At 38.2% G+C, this 19855-nt stretch overlaps 1 protein-coding gene across 5 annotated transcripts in view; it reads right to left on the bottom strand.

Annotated features, from left to right (window-relative positions):
• LOC124166723 (neurotrimin) overlaps nucleotides 1–19855 on the bottom strand; it is a 313058-nt gene that overhangs the window by 139069 nt on the left and 154134 nt on the right. For 4 of the 5 annotated variants that reach the window (XM_046544382.1, XM_046544381.1, XM_046544383.1 and 1 more), the window contains exon 1: nucleotides 13876–14031. In XM_046544382.1, coding sequence (XP_046400338.1) covers nucleotides 13876–13933 — 58 coding nt within the window. In that variant the 5' untranslated portion in view covers nucleotides 13934–14031. Of the gene's footprint in view, nucleotides 1–13875; nucleotides 14084–19855 lie in introns of those variants that run through there. The other variant, XM_046544386.1, reaches the window with a different exon arrangement.

The following is a 19855-nucleotide window of genomic DNA, read 5'->3' as shown; positions in this document are numbered from 1 at the left end:
TTAATTTTTTGAGTATTATTATAATATACTTATATATTTCTGATTAACACTAACTTACATACATATATACTCGGGGAAAGCGATAGATTTGGTAAAAAAATCATCCATATAGAATTGTTTGATTTTTGCCTTTGGAGAAGTTATTTCTCTGACAAGAAAATAGCTGTGAGGAATTAAGAAATATAGATACCACTAATTACTCCAAATACTTCAATTTAGAAAATGGGGCGTCAAGAGTTCTATTATGAAATCTTCAAGAAAGAACGACTCATTTTTGCTCGTTTTTTTGTTTCCTAAGCCCTATTTTTCTCGTGTGTGTAGGCTAGACTTTCTAAGGGTCTGAATAATAATCGACGTAAAACGAAAAAGGATCTTAGGCCTTTTCCCGTTCTTATAAGCCCAAGAGGAAAAAGTGACCCTTAATAATGATAAGTGTAGTTTTTTCAAAAGAGAGGAATAAATCAAGATTCCTATTTTTTACGGACTCAAACAATAAGTTTTTAATACGCTAATGACTTGGAGGCATGCGGGTTTTTCCTCGTAACCTTTCTTCACAACCTGTAATTTTAATCCTAATTCCTATAATCAGTTTATCATAAATTTCCATTTTTGAAGTATTTTCCTCATTAAAATATCTCTATATCCTATTTTATCTCCCATTTTCAATTCATTTCATTTGATAAATAATTACATTAAGTGGGAATGGGATTACCAAGGTCATTCCCCATTTGCGTTTTGCCTTTTGTTTTTTATTAAATTTTACATTCCACTTCGGCATTGACTAAAATATTCGTATTTTTAAAGTGATAGTTGGTGTGAAAATTTGTGGAATCCCCAATTGTCTTTCGCGAACAAGACAACGTACAAGTGTTTTTCGGGGTACAAGTGTTTTTTTCTAAAGGTTAAATGCAGAAATTAGGGACAGGGAACAAACGAGACCAACTAAAAATGTAGTAGTGCATTTGACTTTCCACTCGATTTCAGCACAGAACAGTGACTCACTCGTATTCCTTGGCCACCAAGTTTTGTGTATTTCTTCTATAAATTTCTGTACCTTGCTCTGTTTAAAAAAGAATCACTTGTATCCTTTTGGTTTTCAGCCCCTAAATTCAGTTCAGCTATTGATATACCCAAAATATGCATGCAATAAATAACTCTGGTACATATGCCTCATTTTTATCAGCGGATGGATTTAGTTATCCATCTCTGTATAGACCATACATTATTTTTCGATAACCCATAAATAAATTGGTAGTAGGTATTATAAGCCGAATAACACTTCAAAAATCGAACAATAAAACACTCGAATTGATTAAAAATTAGAAAAAAAACATTGTGCAGTTCAGGTGGCTGCAAAACTAATTAGCATAGTAGAAACTGCATACAATGCAAAATCCAGAAATAAGTTACACCGAAAATAAAAAAAACAGGTGTCGTCCTTCTGGTACTGTCAATTAAACAGCTTGATAAGTAATGAATAATATTTAATGTGATGGATACTTGATGCTTTGCATTGATACATTTTTTCGTCTAGTTATTGTTCTTGAATAACAGGAGCAGAAAATTGACTAAATAGCTAGCAATATAACACACTTTCATGTACAGTTTTACTGTTTTTACGAAACTCCCTGCATTCGTTTTATGGAAGGCAATAAACTACGATGAATTTTTTCCTCTTATCGTCATTATGTATATCGCATTGGGAAAGGGATAAATATGAATATTGACGAAGTTACTCGAAGAGATCCTTCATTGCTCTACAATTGCAGGAGCCGTGATTACGTGATTGAGCACTACAGTGGTTAGCGATCTCAGTTGGTATTTTTTTGCACTCTGACCTGCTGTTCTAGACTTTATTCTTGGTAGACGTGTCAATTTAACTGGCCATACTTGGAGTTAATTGGCTGCCATAACGTTTATGGTCCTGCGAGAAATGAGTACCTTCGGATTTTATAAGCACTTGGTCTCAGAGATTATCGCATGTTCCATAGCACGATATTTTCTATGTTTTTCCACGGATTTACGAAATTAAGACGACGCCTCACAACCGCTCAGGTGGTCGTATTTTGGCTTATATCTGTGGCACACTACTTGTAAAAGGAAAATTATTGGACTTATTACACCATGAAGTGATCAGAATTGATTCTTTTTTTTCTAATACATAAAATTCTCGTGTCACAGTTTTTTTTCGTAGCCAAACTCCTCCAATACAGCTGTACTGATTCCTATGAAATTTTGAGTACATATTCAGTAAGTCTGGGAATAGGATTTAAACTATTTTTCATTATCCCGCAGGGCCCATGAGACCCTAGATTGGGCCCTGAATCATTTCTTTAAGAAATACATGTAAAGATCGTTGTAAAGATTAATGCCTGCCGTACTTTTTTATTTTGCATATTTAAATTAGTGGCAATGGTCACATTTGGTTGAAACATCTACCATTGGAAAGAAAAAGAAGTTTACATTCTTATTTTTGCAATTGATTTTTGTTTCCCACGCGATTCACGGTGAAATTTAAAAAATAATATACATAAAAATGCTGATTTTTTAAAGCGTATATGGCTTACTATCCCCTTGACGACCGCAAGTATTGCTTAGGTTGATTGTCTTCTCTTTATAAGTTTAGAATAACAAATCTATGGGTATAGTTTGCGACCAACGAAGCTGTAAGTTATTTATCACTGAAGGCTGGATGTTCAGTTGTTTTTATTCGTAATTTGAATTTGCAAAGGCACGCGATTAGTCATTAAAATTTATGAAAAACGTTCTAAAAGCCAGCATTTCGAATGGAAGGTTTCAAGGAGAAGAGTATTACTACCACGAATCCCTATTATTCCGACAAATGGGCCAATTGAATTAAAATGGGTCCAATTTCCTATTAGTTTGACATTCGCAATGACAATCAATACGTGTCGGGGCCAAACGATGTTTGTATGTGGCTTAGATTTAGGTACACCGTATTTTTCAAGCGGACGATTATGCGTGGTATGTTCTCGCATGGGTAAACTATCCAGTTTGTCCGTGTTGGCTAAAGACGGACTCATTAAAAATATCGAACACCCCATTGCAATAAGAGACTGATGATATTTCTTTTTTTAACTGTCATAATTTTTGCTAGAGATGTAATTTGAAATTTATTGAATGTTTAGTGTTTTGTTATTTTCATTGGTCGTGGTCGTTCAAAGCGTGCCATTACTCCATCAGTCATATATCACATCCCCACACACCTTCAATGAGTTTGTTATTTTTTATTTTACTACCAATTATTCACCAGAAATAATGTATATGGCCAAAACGACGTTCACCGGGTCAGCTAGTATAACATAGCTTTCATTGCACTATGTCTTTCGTCAACGCTCATTCGAAAGGTTCTATAAGCGCTATAAAAAACCTCGCAGTCAAAGTATTCGTAAAATAAGCCCCTTTTCTGTTATTTGATGTCGAATATCTTAACACGAGTATTTGCTAAAAGACAGTGGCGGATTTAGGATAGGGACAAGGGGAGGGGGATGAGTGGGCGTTAAAATTCCAGCAGTGGTGGGGGTCGGAAAAATTACCATGCTATCTAGTGTAAATTGGATACCCAAGGGGAGCTCCCCCAGATCCGCAACTGCTACAAGATACATACGCCAATGATGAAATTGGTCAGGAAGAAATCATTTGGCTCAGTCCGGATTGGAAGAGGATGGATTGGTGGTATAAGTGGTAGCATATCTGATCGGCAATCCGGAGATTCGAGTTCGATTCCCGGCTAATGTCAAATGATTTTTTCATTGCGTATTTCATCATTGGTGTATATAAATTTACAGTCGTGCGCGTGACTGCCTACAAAGATATTTCATGCAGTGCTTTGCCAAACAAATTTCCCTTCTACCTTCCATATTTTGATTTGTATTCCATTTAAATTATTCTAAAAAAAACAGGTTCCCTTTTTTTAAACCATGAGCTAAGTTTTTGTTAATGATAACAATTCTTTTCCAGTTAATCGCAACTAAACACTAAGGATTAGTTTTGGGAAAATGCAATATTTTCACACGGTTTTTCATGAACAACTTAAGTGTAAATTAAATGTATTTAAATGCATTTTACATTTAGTACTGCTCCATTATATATAGTTTCTTCTGGTAAAATATACAAGACGTTCATAGCGAAGAGTGAAAAGTGCGTACTATATGCAGAATAGAATATTGTAGTATTTGCCTACAAGTCAGCGCCGATTTCTATTGGTGAAAATCTTACGACCTTCGGATTATACCCATAATAACTGGCCACAAATTTCAATGAAATATTTATCCAAAAAACTTATACCGAAACCTATATATAGAATGATCTCGTAAGGAACGAGTTTTAGGTGATTGTGGCTGTTTAATACAACATCGAAGGAAAAAAATTAAGAACTTGTGGAGTATAAAATCAGCTTTTTCATAATGATTAAATGAAACAAATTCTTAAAATATCCGTCGCTAAAAATCACACTCCCGCCAGCAGGTACCCTCAATACCTGGCCAAAACTGTCAAGACTGTATTCACTTCAAGCTCCTGGAAACTGTGGATGGAATCTGAATTTTACTCCACCTAGCGGAAGATAATGTATTCATGGTACGCGCGACTGGCTCTGATTCTTCAATTTTTTCGCCCTTTTAGTGCGTCTTCCGACCGCCGACCGCTGCTCCGCGAGCACAAACAGAAGAGAAGCGCGTTCCGGGGCGTCAAATCTGAAATTCTTGGCTCGTCAACGACTTCCCGATTGCCGCCGCTAACGCAATAACAAAAGGTGCTGAAATGGGGAAGGGGAGTGGTTCGGAAATTTCGTCCGTCGAATAATAAGGGACCGACTGACTGGTGCTGGGAGCGTCTCGACACAATCCTCATCCCATTCAACCGGCGCTCATTTATGAAGGGGTTAACCCAGCCCTGTTCCCCCTTTCGAGATAAAGAGAGTGTTAAGCACGGGTTGATGGGTTGCCATTAGCAACTGCCTGCAAGCTGAGATGCCTTCCTTTCGTCGGGGCGATGTGCAAGGGAGTCTCGAAGTAGAATGTTGAGTGAGGGGAACCGAACAAGATATGAATAAGACGTGGCGAAACGTTTTGAGTTGTTATAGGAGGAGCAAAGACAATTGTATGAAACTAAAAAGTGTTTGTATGTAAGTCTACAGCTGGTTGTCTTGAAACGTTGATATCAGACCTGCATAAAAAACGACGCAACAGCGTAACATGCTGCATACTTAAGCTATAATTTTGCACGCATCATTTCTGAAGCTTCAGGCCTCTACTATTCATGAATTTTTCATTTAAAACGCTCCTGCTTTGTAGTTGTAATCATGAAGAAAGCTAAAGTAGCTTATTTAGAGGACCATAGTGAGCTCGAAATCAAGTCAGCTTCATTATTTGCGCTTTCGCCAATGCCATGGCAATAGAAATTATAAAATTTCAAGGAATATATGTATACCTCTTGCGGCTGAGCTTAAAGCCACCGAGTGCGTCCACCGGGTTGCGTAAGTTAGTAACGGTTAGTTGCGGGAGTTAGTAACAAGGAAGTCCTAAGAAGAGTAGGAGAGAAGAGAAGCCTCATGAAAACCTTAACAAGAAGACGGAACAACCTTATAGGCCACATCTTCAGAAATGAGGGCCTGATGAAGACAATCGTCGAGGGGCAAGTGGAAGGCAAGAACGGAAAATATATGGATATATACTTTTACATTATATATACAAAGCACCTCGAGCAAAATATATGGAACAAGTAAAGAAGGATGTGAAAGAAAAGAAATACGCAGGTGTGAAAAGATTAGCTGATAGGAGAACTGAGTGGAGAGCTGCGTCAAACCAATCCTAGGATTGTTGACCAATGATGATATGTATACCTCACAATAATCCCTCACATCAACTAGGAATACAGAAAAAGATGGGAAAATTCTACGATTCGAGGGATCGAGCGATGCACCTTCTTAAAGCTAGCAGATGCAAACAGGAATGGAAGGCGACGAATCCTTCTGGAAATTTGCGAATTTCGCTCCTCGTATTTTCCGTCGGAGAGAGGGCGAGGATCTCTTCAAGGGCTAATTGGATCACACAAGAGAGTACTCTTCGCTTCAAGAGAAAAACTCTCCCTTAAAACAGTGGAACCGCATTCTCCGGGAGGATCAGACATGTTCTCAAGTCCCTCTTCTCTTCCCTCCAGACATTGTAATAAGTGACGCGGATGCAAGACATTGTCAACCCGGCCTCGTTGTTTCTGTCGCGCGACCGTCCTCTTTACCTCCTTGTGAATGTTTGAATGTGAGAAGATTAGGAGTCGTTGGAGGTTACTCCGTGCACCTAGGAGGCTGTAAATATCTGGAGGTGCTGTTTTCGAGTATTTGGCGGGGTCAAAATTCCGCCATCTTGGTTTGACAATTTTTGGACTTAGTCCTGTGGCGCCGACTCCATGGGGCCTTAGGGGGCCCGAGCCCCCTCAAAAATTCGTAAATGGCGTGAGGAAAAAAATTGTCAGGCTTGTCGATTTTCCCCGGAGTGCCCAGATATCGAGATTCGAGTTATGAGGGTTCTAATGTTGATCATATGGCTCTTCTAAAATGGTTTCAAAAAACTTAAAACTCACTACTTATAAAATTTCCCGGTGCAACATCCCCGGTTAGGGCCCCCCCAAAATTTTTTGTAAGTCTGCATCCCTGACTTAAGTCTCCGAGTGATATTTGAGGTGGCTATGCAATATTCTGAAAATGTACTACATTAAGTGAAAAATGCTACCATAATAATAAATACTTCGCCAGTGATTGTCATAGGATTTTCCTATCATTCGCAATACTTCCATTAATGTATAAACTCTGTGTCTGTCAGCCACTTAACTGGTAGGGATATCCTTGAAAATATACTTTACTACTGTAATTTTTAGATTTCCGTTGGCTTAAGTGCAGGTAAATGACTAATTCACTCTCGTAAAATTTTATTTTCAGCTGAACTGGTTGTCGAATGTAATCGTGGTGATTGATAAAAAGTTTTCCCTCGGAAAAGACGTTTGAGTCATAACTTAACGAAGCCTACCAATGAAGTAAGAAAAAAACGTTTACACTGAGCGTTTGATAAGTTATTTTAATGTATTAACGAGGTATGACTTCAAATTTCACCAAATACTATACCATTTTTCTGAACAGACGGCGGCTGACCTTGAGTGTGCTCGAAACCCACCCACTCTTCTAGCCAATCACAGAAGAGCGACAGGAGAAAGTGTGGAAGATCCCGCAGTCTCTCTCCGAACTCCGTGCAGTGCACATAACTCTCCAGCTTGCAGTGTTGCCACTCCGAATCTTATGAGATCGTACAGCGCTCGTTCTGCCGTCCCCGAAAGTACCGTTATTCCCAAGGCTGGCAACTCCGGTTGGCCGGATGTAGGGGAAAAGGGAAGGGGATGGAGGGGAACGGAGAGGTGGAAGGGGCAGCGCTTTTCATTGGCTAGTTTCTATTTTCCACCCAGCCGGCGTCAGTTCGAAAAAATGGTATAAGCACTGACCCTTATGGGATTGTCAATTTTCGGTCAAAGTGGGCGTGGCTATTCCTACCCAAGTACCCCCACTCCGGCCACACTTCGCTCCACGCTCGGAACGGGTGGTGCCCCCACCAGATATTTACAACATCCTTGCCTTGCGCTAACTTACTTATATTACTAAAGAAGTTCATCCACATCGACATGTACGTGCTTCCTATTAAGCCACCTCGATAAACGTTTGGTGGGGGGTGTAAGGACGTAAACCATTTACCAATAAAAAGGAAATACTATTAATTCCGCGTTGCATTTATTTAGGTTAATGGTCGTCGATCGCCAATTCACGCATCTTTGACTTCGCGTTAATGACTTCCAGTGTCGGAAACACGAATGTTACAAAAGACTCGGCCTCTAAATGTGTTTTTACCCACCGCGTATTTAAATCGGTTCACAAAAGTCTCCACTCGCGACACTAACGGAAAAATTGATCCGAGTTGCACGGAGAAATAAGGTATAACTAATGTTATTAACCGAAATCTATACATGTGATGATGTGATCTATCAATTTTTTTACTTTTTAATACTATCCCTCGCAATGACATACATTATACTGCAAAACATTGTAAAAAAGTGGATCGCACTGCACTCATCATCGCGAGATTTTTGAAAACCGATCAAAATACGACCGAAGTGGAAAATGAAATCAGCCTTCTTTGGGATGGAATTAGGCCTCCACTATGCAGTCTCCTTTATCGGAAAAATGGATACGATTGGAATTCCGATGCTCATTTTTTTCAACTCGGCGATGACCGCTAGATGTCTCTTCCTTTGGAAATAGTTCGTAAACTGCCAAATGAGATCATTGTTCTTGTCTTTCGACATCAAGTGAACTAGAAATCAGGTTAACTTCGTTATTTGCGCTATTGAAAAAGGCCACACAGCCAAAGTACAAAATAATCAAATGTCTAGGGCTATATGCATGGAAAGGTTCTCATTGAATATTATCATTGGGTACATTTTATTAGTCTTCCAAAATCTCCCAGCAAGATAACCTCCTGAATCCACACCTTTATAATTCAATCAAAAACCTCGATAAAGTCAATTTCATGCCAGCTAAAATGCACCTTAAGAAAAAAAATTGATAGATGAATGGAGCAGCAGTTAGCCTTTTTTATAACTCTGACTTCAACTGCAGCCCTCGCTTTCAGAAGGACCGGACAAATTCTTAAGTCTCTCTTCTCCCGAGACGCAAGAGACGCGGATACTATAGAAACCCTACAATCGCGGTCCTCGGTTATTTCCATGAGTGTCGCGCGACCATTTTCTTTATAATTGCGACTGTGCTTGGAAGTATGAAGCTGAAGGGCCGTTGGAGGTCATTCATTGCATGCGAAATCACCTTATATGTTCATGATCGTTTTTCGCCTATTCTCACGTCTTTCGTTTGGAATATCATATTTCCAAGAGTGATACTCCGTTGTTTTATATGATGGATGAAAACAAACGAGACATGCATGTTTTAAAATATCACTCCATCCTTAGTTTAATTGGTAGGTGCTTATGTTCATATAGAATGGAATGGAATTCGATTTTGAGTAAACGCATAAAGTTATTGTCTTCTGTTGTTTCAAAATTTATATTCATTATATTACTGTGAATTCATCAGTTTCTTTATATTCGACAGTATTCCACCCGAATTTTTTCTCCAAATTTAAATGAATAAATATATTTTATATAATTTATTTGGCATTATGCATGCTTTGACGGATTACTTTTTAATATCATGAAGGTACCTTCCCACAGAAATGCCTTTGACGCTAACTAAAGCTCATTCTTTCGTTTCCATGTTTTTTATCTGTTTATATGAAGGTCACTCATTGTACACAATGTCACCAAAAAAGTCCATCTTCACATTGATACTACCCAGCAAGCCAACTCAAATCTATCTATAAAATCTATACTTCCTATTTACCTCTATCTAAAACCTTAATGAGTCCGTGATTAAATTTCTCGAAGAGAAAGGGAGCCTGTCCTCATTCCTCCATTCATTGTTCCTCATTTCTCCGTGGTTAATGCGCTGAGAGCTTCCTAGATAGCCAGAAGATTGAATAAAATGACTATTTTAGGTGAAGAATAAATAATTTTACTAGATTTAAATTTGCATCATATTGTAAAATTTGCGAAAATGTAGAAACATGGTGCATTTTTCAAGTTGCTTTTTCGGCTAATGGTCCAAACAGGGATTTCCTCTAAACTGCCTAAACCCTATATTGGCCAATGTCGTGTGATTATCCTTTCTATCTGGCTAGCACAATGGATCTCCACGTATTTTTTATGCACTGCGGGCTGTGTAGGTATTTAGGAGGAAGCACATGTTACAAAGGCTTTGAAATTTACCGCCATCTCTTGGTACTTTCTCGCACTACGTTAATGCTTCCTGAATTTGAAAATCGCAGGGAGGATATCACTACCTCGTAAATCACTGGTAAATATTTTTATGTAATTTATTGTTTATGGGAATGCGGGAGCCCATGCCATTCAGTTTTATTCTAAAAATGGAATTTCTTTTTGAATTTATATTTCTCCAATGAAATGGGCTATGTATCTCCGGAGATACACTGCATTATTTTATAATCAATTTAAATTACAGCAAAAAACCAATAGTCACTGTCCTTTACTTTGTATTTACAATGCTGAAATGTAAAAGAAATTTCCACTTCAAAATTTGAACTGTTGATCGATCAAGGGTTAATATAACATAAAAAAGGTATTATCAATGAATAACCACGGCGTACCTTCACTGAATCACCCGCTAGTGCACTCCAAGTGCGAGAATTGTACAGTGGAGAAAATGATTTTCTTTGACAGGGATTCAAACTCCGATCTCCCGAGTTCACGTCAAGTGTGTTACAACTTTAATTTCTTTTACACCACCAAAAAAATTATTAGTTAGCCAAAATCGGCAAAGTATCTCAGGACAGAGAGTTTTAATGGGACGGGGGAGGTATCTTTCCCGAACCTGAAATCCTTTCTATCCCCTGTGGTAAACTGTATATATAGAGGTTTAAAAGAGGCAATTGTACCTTGATAATGACAAAAATTGTCGAAACCTGGTCGGTCAGCATTAAAACTGTGTGGATATTTGTCGTTTTTCGCCTATTCTTATGTCTTTTGTTTGGAATATTATATTGCCAAGAGTGATACTCCGTTCAAAAGTGTTTTTTTATATTATGGATGAAAACATATGATACATGCATGATTAAAAATATCAGTGAATCCTTAGTTTAATTGGTAGGTGCATATGTTCGTGGTATGGAATTTAGTATTATAATTCAATCAAAAACCTTGATAAAGTTAATTTAATGTCAGCTAAAATGCACTTCAAGAAAAAATTGATTAATGAATGGAACAGCAGTTAGCCTTTTTTATAATTTTAACTTCAACTGCAGCCCTTGCCTTCAGAAGGACCGGACAAATTCTTAAGTCTTCCTCTCCCGAGGCGTTAGAGACGCGGATACTATAGAGACCCTTTCACTCTCATTCCATGCAGATTGTATATCTCCACAAAGTTTCGCTGGATACTTTTACATGGAACACGTGGATTGTGAGGGGACAGATCTCTACGAGAATAGACAAATCATAAGTGAACCTTTCTCCTTCAGACTCCATTCGATACAGCAAATAGCTATAGAATCCCGCTCAATACTTCCCTGCGGGTATACTCATAAACTTGTGTGCTCACAAAAGAGCTTTTTTTTTTAGCATATATACCCTTTCTTTCGTCTCATCCCCATAAACTTCCACCTTCCTTTTCTTCTACCCTTCAGATGCCTTTAAACCCATTCTGTGTCCGTCGTCATTCCATCTTCACAACTGTATCTCATCCATCTCTCTCGGCTTTCCTTCTTGTCCTTACGCCGCTCTCTCCCTTTGGAAAGATACAATTTTATTCACACAAATTGAATGTCGAAAGGTTTCTTTGTAAGAATCCCCTACCCATTGTTCGTTAAGTGATTTTTTTCCCTTGTAAAGAGGGGAGAGAATTCTCCATACCCCCTTGAGATGGAACCTCCCTGAGGAAATAGCAGACGGATAGCGTCGGGGCGTTAGCGGGTTAAGACGGAAATCCACCTTCTCTTCTTTTCCTCGTTCTCAATGCAGTGTGCGCGGGGGAAGTGATTGGTAGCCATACTGCTGTAAGAATGGGAGGGAATCTAATTAGACCCCATAGTGCTTTGAGTGCTCAATATTCCACCTAACTCAGCCATGTATATATACACGTAAATATATACTTATATTGAATCGGTATTTGTGAGCGCTTTTATACATATACACTCCACTCGGGTGTATGCGAGATTTCCTCTAACTTCCATTTGTATCCCTTAATCCGTTACAGCAGTTCCTTTTTTTTATACAGCACGAGACAGTGTTATCTTCTCACGATACGGCTTTCTTTCTTGATGCATTTTTCCCCGAGAAAATTCCATTTATGGCTAATGTATAACATATTGGAACATTTCGTTCGACTTGTACTGAATTTTCCTCCAAATTTACAGATATATACCTATCGAAGAGTATTTAAGAACATCAACTGAGATTGAAGAATCAAAAATGAATATTTTGGCAAAGATTTGGTTTACAAAATTGTCGTAATGTAGGTACTACCAAACAATACATTCAATTGTACATTGAATTACCGTGAATACATTAATTTGTGCATTGAATAATTTTTAAATTATTAAATAATAAATATAAAGTATCAGTGTAATGTATAATAACATAACGCTATATAATTTAAAAATATTCGGCCATTTAATCCTTCACAAAATGAATGCATAGTTAGGCAGTACCTATATTTCATTAATTATGAATATAAAATCAGGACATGAAGGTAAACCTGAAAGGAATACTAGTAAAAGGCCAAGGTCTCGACAATATAACTAAAAAAAGACTCACATAATACGAATTAAGAAACAAGAGGCAATCAGAATAAACGCGAGCTACAAATGGATTCTCCATTATTATAAGAATGGCTCCTTCTTGCGGCAATTACAATAGGAAGCAAAGGGTAACATCCAAAATATTAACCGTAAAGAAATGAGAAATACAGATGAAAAGGATTTAAAATGCATTTAATGGTTCTTCCAAATTTTTTTCGGGAAACAATGATTTGTTTGGCGTAAGAATTTTTTTTTATCAACTAAATGAGGTTCCGACGCTTAGATATTACGTCTAAAGCATTGTGCTAGTAAAAGTCATTTTTCAAAGGGGGAATAAAGGTTATTACCTTCATTTCAGAGATTCTTATAACTCTATAAGGTGTATTAAAATGTCTCTACCGCTCTACTGAGCGATTACGCAACTTACTAAACCAGGTAATGACGAAACAGTGGTGTTGACGAGGGTACTCACCAACCCCCAATAGCCTATCTTTCTCTTCACCAAGGGATATGAAAAAATCTATCAATGTAGGCTACTTCTCAAACATCTTGAAGACAGCTAAATAACGTTATTTCAATTGTTAATTAAGCATATCGGCAAGGTGAAAGTATTGTATCTCAATGTGTTTTCTTAGCAACATTTCAGTTTTATTGTAACATACCTTGGTCTGGGCAAAAACAATAATTACATAAAACACAAATATTTTTTTGGCTATACTTACTATTGTTATACTAGGTGTACCTCATTTCAAACTCATATCATTCACATGGAAATATGTTTTGAAAGAGAATATTGATGTATTGAATTTATATAGAAATTATGAGTCATTTACGATAACTTTAAATTATTGAATCGTATTTCTAATATTCTATAAAACCTGTCGTTTATTATAACAAAGTTTTAGTGAAAATCTAGCAAGAATTGTAATGCTAAATCAGCCATAAATTTTCCCAAGGTTAAGTTTCACCGAAACTATTCCGCTTTTTTGCACAATGCTGGTAATATTTTATGAGAGCAGTCGTTTATTATAGAAATTCTTGAGTAAAAAACTATAAAAAGTTTATTTTAAAATCAATTTAATTTTTAATTTAATCAATTTAATTTAATTTCAATCAATAAATTAATTTTAATAAAGATTAAGAAGGAAACTACTAAATTTTGGCATCATGCAGGTAATTTGGGGAATCTGTTGTTATTAGAGAAATTATTCTCATTATAATGTTTTCAGACAATAATAAAAACTTGGGTAGATGAAATATTACGATGGTTGGTGTTGCGTACGTCAGCGCTGCAGCATCAACTTTTTTTTTAAATGACAGATGGGGGATTGTTATCGTCAATTCAGATATTTGTGCCAGTAAAAAGCGTTCTAAAATATCTCCAGCTTTTCAACAAAGGATTCGGCTGTTCCACGATAAAGGCAGGGATAAAAAAGTGACGTAAAGTACTCACCGACCACCTCCAGGAAGCCTACTTGGCTCTTCATCGGGTCCGTGTTTATCTGGCACATATACCATCCCCTGTCGGACTCCCTGACGTCTTTTATCTGAAGGAACCACGTCCTGTGGTCGCTGTGGGTGAGGCCGATCCGGTGGTTCTTCGTGATCACGTGACTGTGGATGGTGAGGATTGTCTGCGTGTCTACCCTCAACCACGCCACCTGGGAACAGATAGGTGAAGCAATGCAGTTAGTTCTTAAAACTCTCACTTAGACTTCAGAGTCCAATTCCTGGGGTAAATATCACGGGAGCAGCAAGCTTCGTTGATATGAAGATTGACTAGAATTAATTATTATTTAGACCTTGTTTCACTAAAATCCAACCAGAGGATCTCACCACAGTTTAATCCAATGCAGAGAAATACACGTCATAATAATAGTGTTAGAAATGGAATGGAATATTTTGAATATTCGAGAAAAGTTATCACTCATGCATAAAAATGCAGAAGAATAATAGAAAAATCCGCAGCTATTACAACAAAAAATTGGTTGGAAATACTTCAGGAGTTCTTAACAATGTTTTTCATCCGTCTTTATCGAAGAAATCAGTAGCACGGAGTAATCTATGCTTCAAAATTAAAAAATTCAATTCTTATTATCTTGTGCCAACATTTTTCATATGCAATTTCCCGATATTATTCATTATTACTTGTATCGGTTAGCTCCAAAACGAATTGGATTATTACTCACACTAATAAGCTACATTTCTTTAAAATCTTAATATCCCTTTTGCACTCTTTCGAATTACATAGCATTACTTTTGCTGGAATTCAATGTTGTTTTTCTTGTTTTTGATTTTTTACAGTTTATCCACAAACTCACATTTGCGCAAATTCGATGGCATTTATTAATCACTTTTTATTCCGTTTCATTTTTTTAAATTCCACTATACCATACATTTTCAAATAAAATATTTTCATCCCTTGTAAGCAAGCACACTTTTTATTTTTTTAAGATTATATCAGTCAATCCATCTCTTCATGATATTTCTTTTGAAACTATCATTTTTATTTCCATCCATGCCTCTGTAGAAATAAATGTGACAGTATACACGGAAAAATTGTGCTTTCTAAAATTCTTTTCTGCCGTCATTGCATCTATGACAGTCAATTTATTCAGGATCTGATATATAAGATTCTCACGATTGGATTTCGAGCTCAAAGAGATCAGCATTCTCCATACATATTTTTGCCAAATTTTATCGCACTATATATGATTCGTTTGTTTAATTTATCTTGATTGTTGGAATAAAACTTATCAGTGCTCGCGAATTATTCGATAACGTACTTGATGAATAAGATCCGGATAAATGCGTTGGTGTGAGGATGAAAATTATCAATGCTCACGCTTAAATAGAGGATATAAAAAATACGTTTAACCTTCTTGTTGCCGCGGGCCGATATATCGACTTTTGCTTCGCTACCGAAAAGTTCCACGAGCCGAAATATCGACCTTGCAGTGGATAGTTTTTCATACTAAAAATTATGCAGCAACTAAAATCTTGAATAAAAAATCTAGATTGATTATATAGTTAAAATTGATAATATAAGAGCAAAAACAGCATGAAAATATACCAAAAAAATGACCAAGCAATTTCTAGAAGTTGATGTATTTAAAAATAACTAAGGCATTTATCTCCTGTATCGCTCCAAGTAGAAGTAGTAGTGGCATTGACAATGCTAAAAAACACTCCGTATTCATCTGGACGTAATCCCCTGTGGCTCAATTTCTCACCCGTCGACAATGATTTTCAATTGGTCTCCGGTCTCAATTGGTGACCAATATGCTCGTTCACCAATAGGGTAGTTTCCTTCATCAAAGAAAACGAAAGGCATTCATTGATTGCGATTCGTTACCCATCATTAGTATATTCATAGTACATACAAATTATTTGGTTTTAGAAATCCTAGTTTAGACGAATGTTAATGGTCAATTTTAACCTCATTTGAAAAAGGCCAGATTGGCGCCCATGTGATGCCACTCCACGTGATGTCACAGGGACCTAGATTCTATACGAGTAGATAGAAGTTTTACATCGTCTAAGATTACCAATGCATGCATGAGGCACTGAGCTCAGGGAAACATTTCTTAATAATCACCTATTAAAATTGCCCAAGGTCGGAAAGTTTCCTTCGTTTGATAGGGTATTAATAATCCTTATTTAAGCCAAGCGCTACCTGCTAGTAGGGTACTCTACTCTACCGCCATGCTCGGCAGCAAGCAGCTTGCAGCGTAGCGGCGTCCATAGCCTCGCACCTAGGTGGCCTCACACAGCAGCAGCCAAACGTCACACGGGCATTTCCCAGCATTCATACTGAGCCGTCGCGTTTTCGTGCGCTTGAAAATATTCACTTTTCATTTAATCGTGAAAAATAGATATCGTTATTTAAAAATTTAAAGGCGTTAAATATGTACTCCAGGAATAATAATTATAATCTTTCGATTTAGGCAATAAAAAATAATAGGAAACCACCCTATTACCATTCAGTGAATATTTCTGTAGAGTTTGAAAAATAGGGAGACCCGAACGTTTCCATTTTTCGATGTATCGCCTGTACTTCTGAATCTATTCGATGAGTAAAATAGTTAAAATGGTGACTTTAATCCTTTCGCAGATGAGTTTATGTCGTCACGAAATCTTTCCGTGCTGCTCACAGCTACTCCAAAACTCCTCAGCCATACGCCTCTCGTTGTTCGCTATTATTAGCACTCTAGTGAGTCGTTATTCCTGCCAAGGTTCGGCGCCTAAATTTTCGAACAAAGATTGTGTGGTCTTGCAATTTACCTCTCAGTGCATTAAGTGCATGTTCACCGCTCCTAACCGTAAGGGCCCCCGCGCACTGGCAACTTTTTCAAAGCAACTATTTTGTTGCTAAAATCCACGTGGTCTATTCCTACCGGCAACAGACAGGAATAGGTCCGGACGCAATTATTTCGTTGCGGCAGCTAAAAATCGCCCGTGCGCGAGGCCACATTCAATGCCGTGTGTTTCATTGGGCCTTCCTCTAAGCAACTCAATAGTTGCTTTATAAAAGTTGCCAGTGCGCGGGGGCCCGTATCTGAAATTTCGTCCATAAAATCACATACCAGTCAACAATGGAATTTCGGATATAGATATGGCTCAAAAATTTCAGATACGATTTTCTGGGCTATAAATTCAAGATAAATTCGAGTATGTAATAATTTTTTGAGATACTACTTTACGGCTAGGAGCCTTCGATGTCTACTCAGCGCTCTGGCTGCACAGCGTGAGTTGGGCGCGACGGAAACAAGGCTGCGAATCTGTGCGTTCTATCTCCTCACCTTTTTGCCACTTGTCGTCTTGCCACCGTGAAAAAAGAAACACCGAAGCACGAGCGCCGCGTTGTTGTGGAGTGTCACGAGAGTGCTTCCCGGACACCCTCGCATCGACGAGCCGAGTACTCGGGCAGTCGAGTGGCCACGAGTGCGAGATAATGAAGACGCCCTGAGCGATAACTGGGCGAGGTGGAGGGTGGCAGAAGCACACAAGACAGATAGAGAGAAGGATTCTGCCGCGAAAGTTGAAGAAGGAGGGTCGGGAGACGGAAACAAGGTAAGGTAACCATGGGAACAAGGTGTTGAGGGACGTAACAATGGCAGAAGGGATCGTTGCGAGGTTTTTTTATTTTCCGAGAGGTGGCGCGGCGATTGTCGGTCGACAAGTGTTGAACTATCGCATTGTTGGGAGACGACTGAGGCTTTCGTGGAGTGTGAAGTGTGGAGGATACGAAAGGAGTATAGGGTCAAAGGGTGGACTTCTTTCGCCCGGGGCGGATGTCTTGTAAGCCGGCCTCTCACCATACCATCACGAAATATGGTATCATTTTGAAGGAACTCCCAATAGCGCCGCTAAAATATTCATTTCATTCACACTAGTTACTCACTTAGTGAATCAACCCGTAGATTTATATGTATAGGTAAAGCTAGAGCTTTTATTTTCTCATATCATTCCTTCTCTTAACTAACTTTGTGGTTCAATATTTAGGTTGGTTTGGATAGGTTAGGGCAGGGCTCACCCCTATACAGGCACTCTTACAGGTCACTATGAAGGAAATATGGTAATGAATATTTTGCATCATAGGATCAAGGCGGACACTCAGGGGTTGGCCAGAAACGTAACAATGGCAGGAGAGGTTGTAACGAAAATTTTTTCTTTAGAAGTGCCAAGGTGATAGTCCGCCGAGAAGTGCATTGTTGAGAGACGACTGAGGCGACGCTACGCTGAGTGTGAAGTGTGCGAAAGATGGAGGGGTCAGGGGTGAGTTTCTATCACCCGGAGTGGATGGCTCGTACGCCGGACTACAACCCCACCATCACGAAATGTGATAAGGAGAGAATAGAGGCCTTCAAGACTTGGTGTTGTAGGAGGGTGTTGTTGATAAAGTGGACGGATAGGATGAGAAACGTTGTTAAGAAGAATAGCCGAACAAAGAATAACACGGATCACTGTGCACCAAAAGAAGAACAAGGTGGTCACGTAGTGAGACAGCAGTTACACGGAAAACATTATGGAGGAAACATTGAGGACTCAAGAGGCCAAGGCACCAAGAGGATAATGAATGCTATTATCAGTATTCATCCTACATGGTGGCCGGCTCTTTTAAAGCGGAATATATTCTCATATTTCAAGTTTATCTTAAAAAAATCATCAATCACATCAGGGAGAATGGGGGAAGAGAGCAGAAAGGGTATCAAGACTATCCCCTCAATATTGTTAAAAAATGATTGCCCTATTATCTTAAAAATCTCGTATGTACAAGTCAGAAAGCTAGCCATAATTCGAGTTTTATATAAATAATTATTCGAGGCATCATTTGTAATGTACCGTAAATTTAATTTAATTGAATGTGTGCGGAAAGAAAGCCATTAATAAGCGTGTATTACGATATGACCCTGCTAGTCAAGGGGAAAATGTCCAGGGATGTAGTAATCAGATAAAGTACATCCCTGAATCTATATGTATATACTTATCAGTGATTCTGTTTGCCTTTATTGCAACATACTCCACCAACCATTGTCTGCACCTATCTCCAGCATTAGAGAAATTGCACTTGCACCCCTTGGATTTTAGGGTTTTCAATTGACAGTGAAGTCCCCAAAGAAAGACCTAGGGACAAGTTTTTTAGGAAGATTAAGAAGGATACGGGGAAGAAGAGCCCCATGGAGGTAATAATAACTGGCATGGGATCAGGAGAAATTGAGGGCTGCAGTATGTTCATAAAGGGACTTGATTAATGATCATCATATCAGAGACAAAACAAATAAGCTTAGGATCACTTTTGGTTCTCCCACGAATAATCCTAAACATATTGATGCCAATCATTCATTGTTCTGTCAATATGTATGTAAAACATGCCATGCAGCCGTGAGCTTCGGCAAAAAACGTTTTTTAACCGAAAACTGGGGTAGTTATTCACTTCCCAGTCCACAAATAGGAATTTATTAATATAGGAACAGGGGGTAGAACCGCGTCGGGGCAGAATGAGGTTTCGGGTTCCTTTTTGCGTCTACGAGGTGCTGTCAACTTTCCAAGTGTAATGGAAATAGATTAACCTGTCATTAATCATCTTCTGCAGCCATGTTGGTTTATTTAATTTTTTTGGAGTGTTGAAACGTGAACTGTGAGTTGTGTGAATTTTAGCCGTTGTTTTCTAAGGTCGGAAGATTTTGTAGCGGTGGTAAGGCATATTTAAGTGTTTAAATTATAGCCATTCTTATTATGTGTTACAAGTACGTCTAATTATCATTGGTTTCATTCACTTAAACATCGGACGAAACGTTACTTTCGGTCGTCAGTACCTAGGTGAGCATAAACGTTTTCTTGGGGCAGAACGGTTGGGGCGGAACGATGAGGTAAGAAAACATGGAAAAAAAGATGGGTTGAAGAGCCAACTCAATGTTTGTACTGCTGCG

This window comes from Ischnura elegans, chromosome 10, assembly GCF_921293095.1.
Source record: "Ischnura elegans chromosome 10, ioIscEleg1.1, whole genome shotgun sequence".
Lineage (NCBI taxonomy): Eukaryota > Metazoa > Arthropoda > Insecta > Odonata > Coenagrionidae > Ischnura > Ischnura elegans.
Note: the sequence above shows the minus strand (reverse complement) of the source record. Positions and strands in the feature narration are given on the sequence as shown.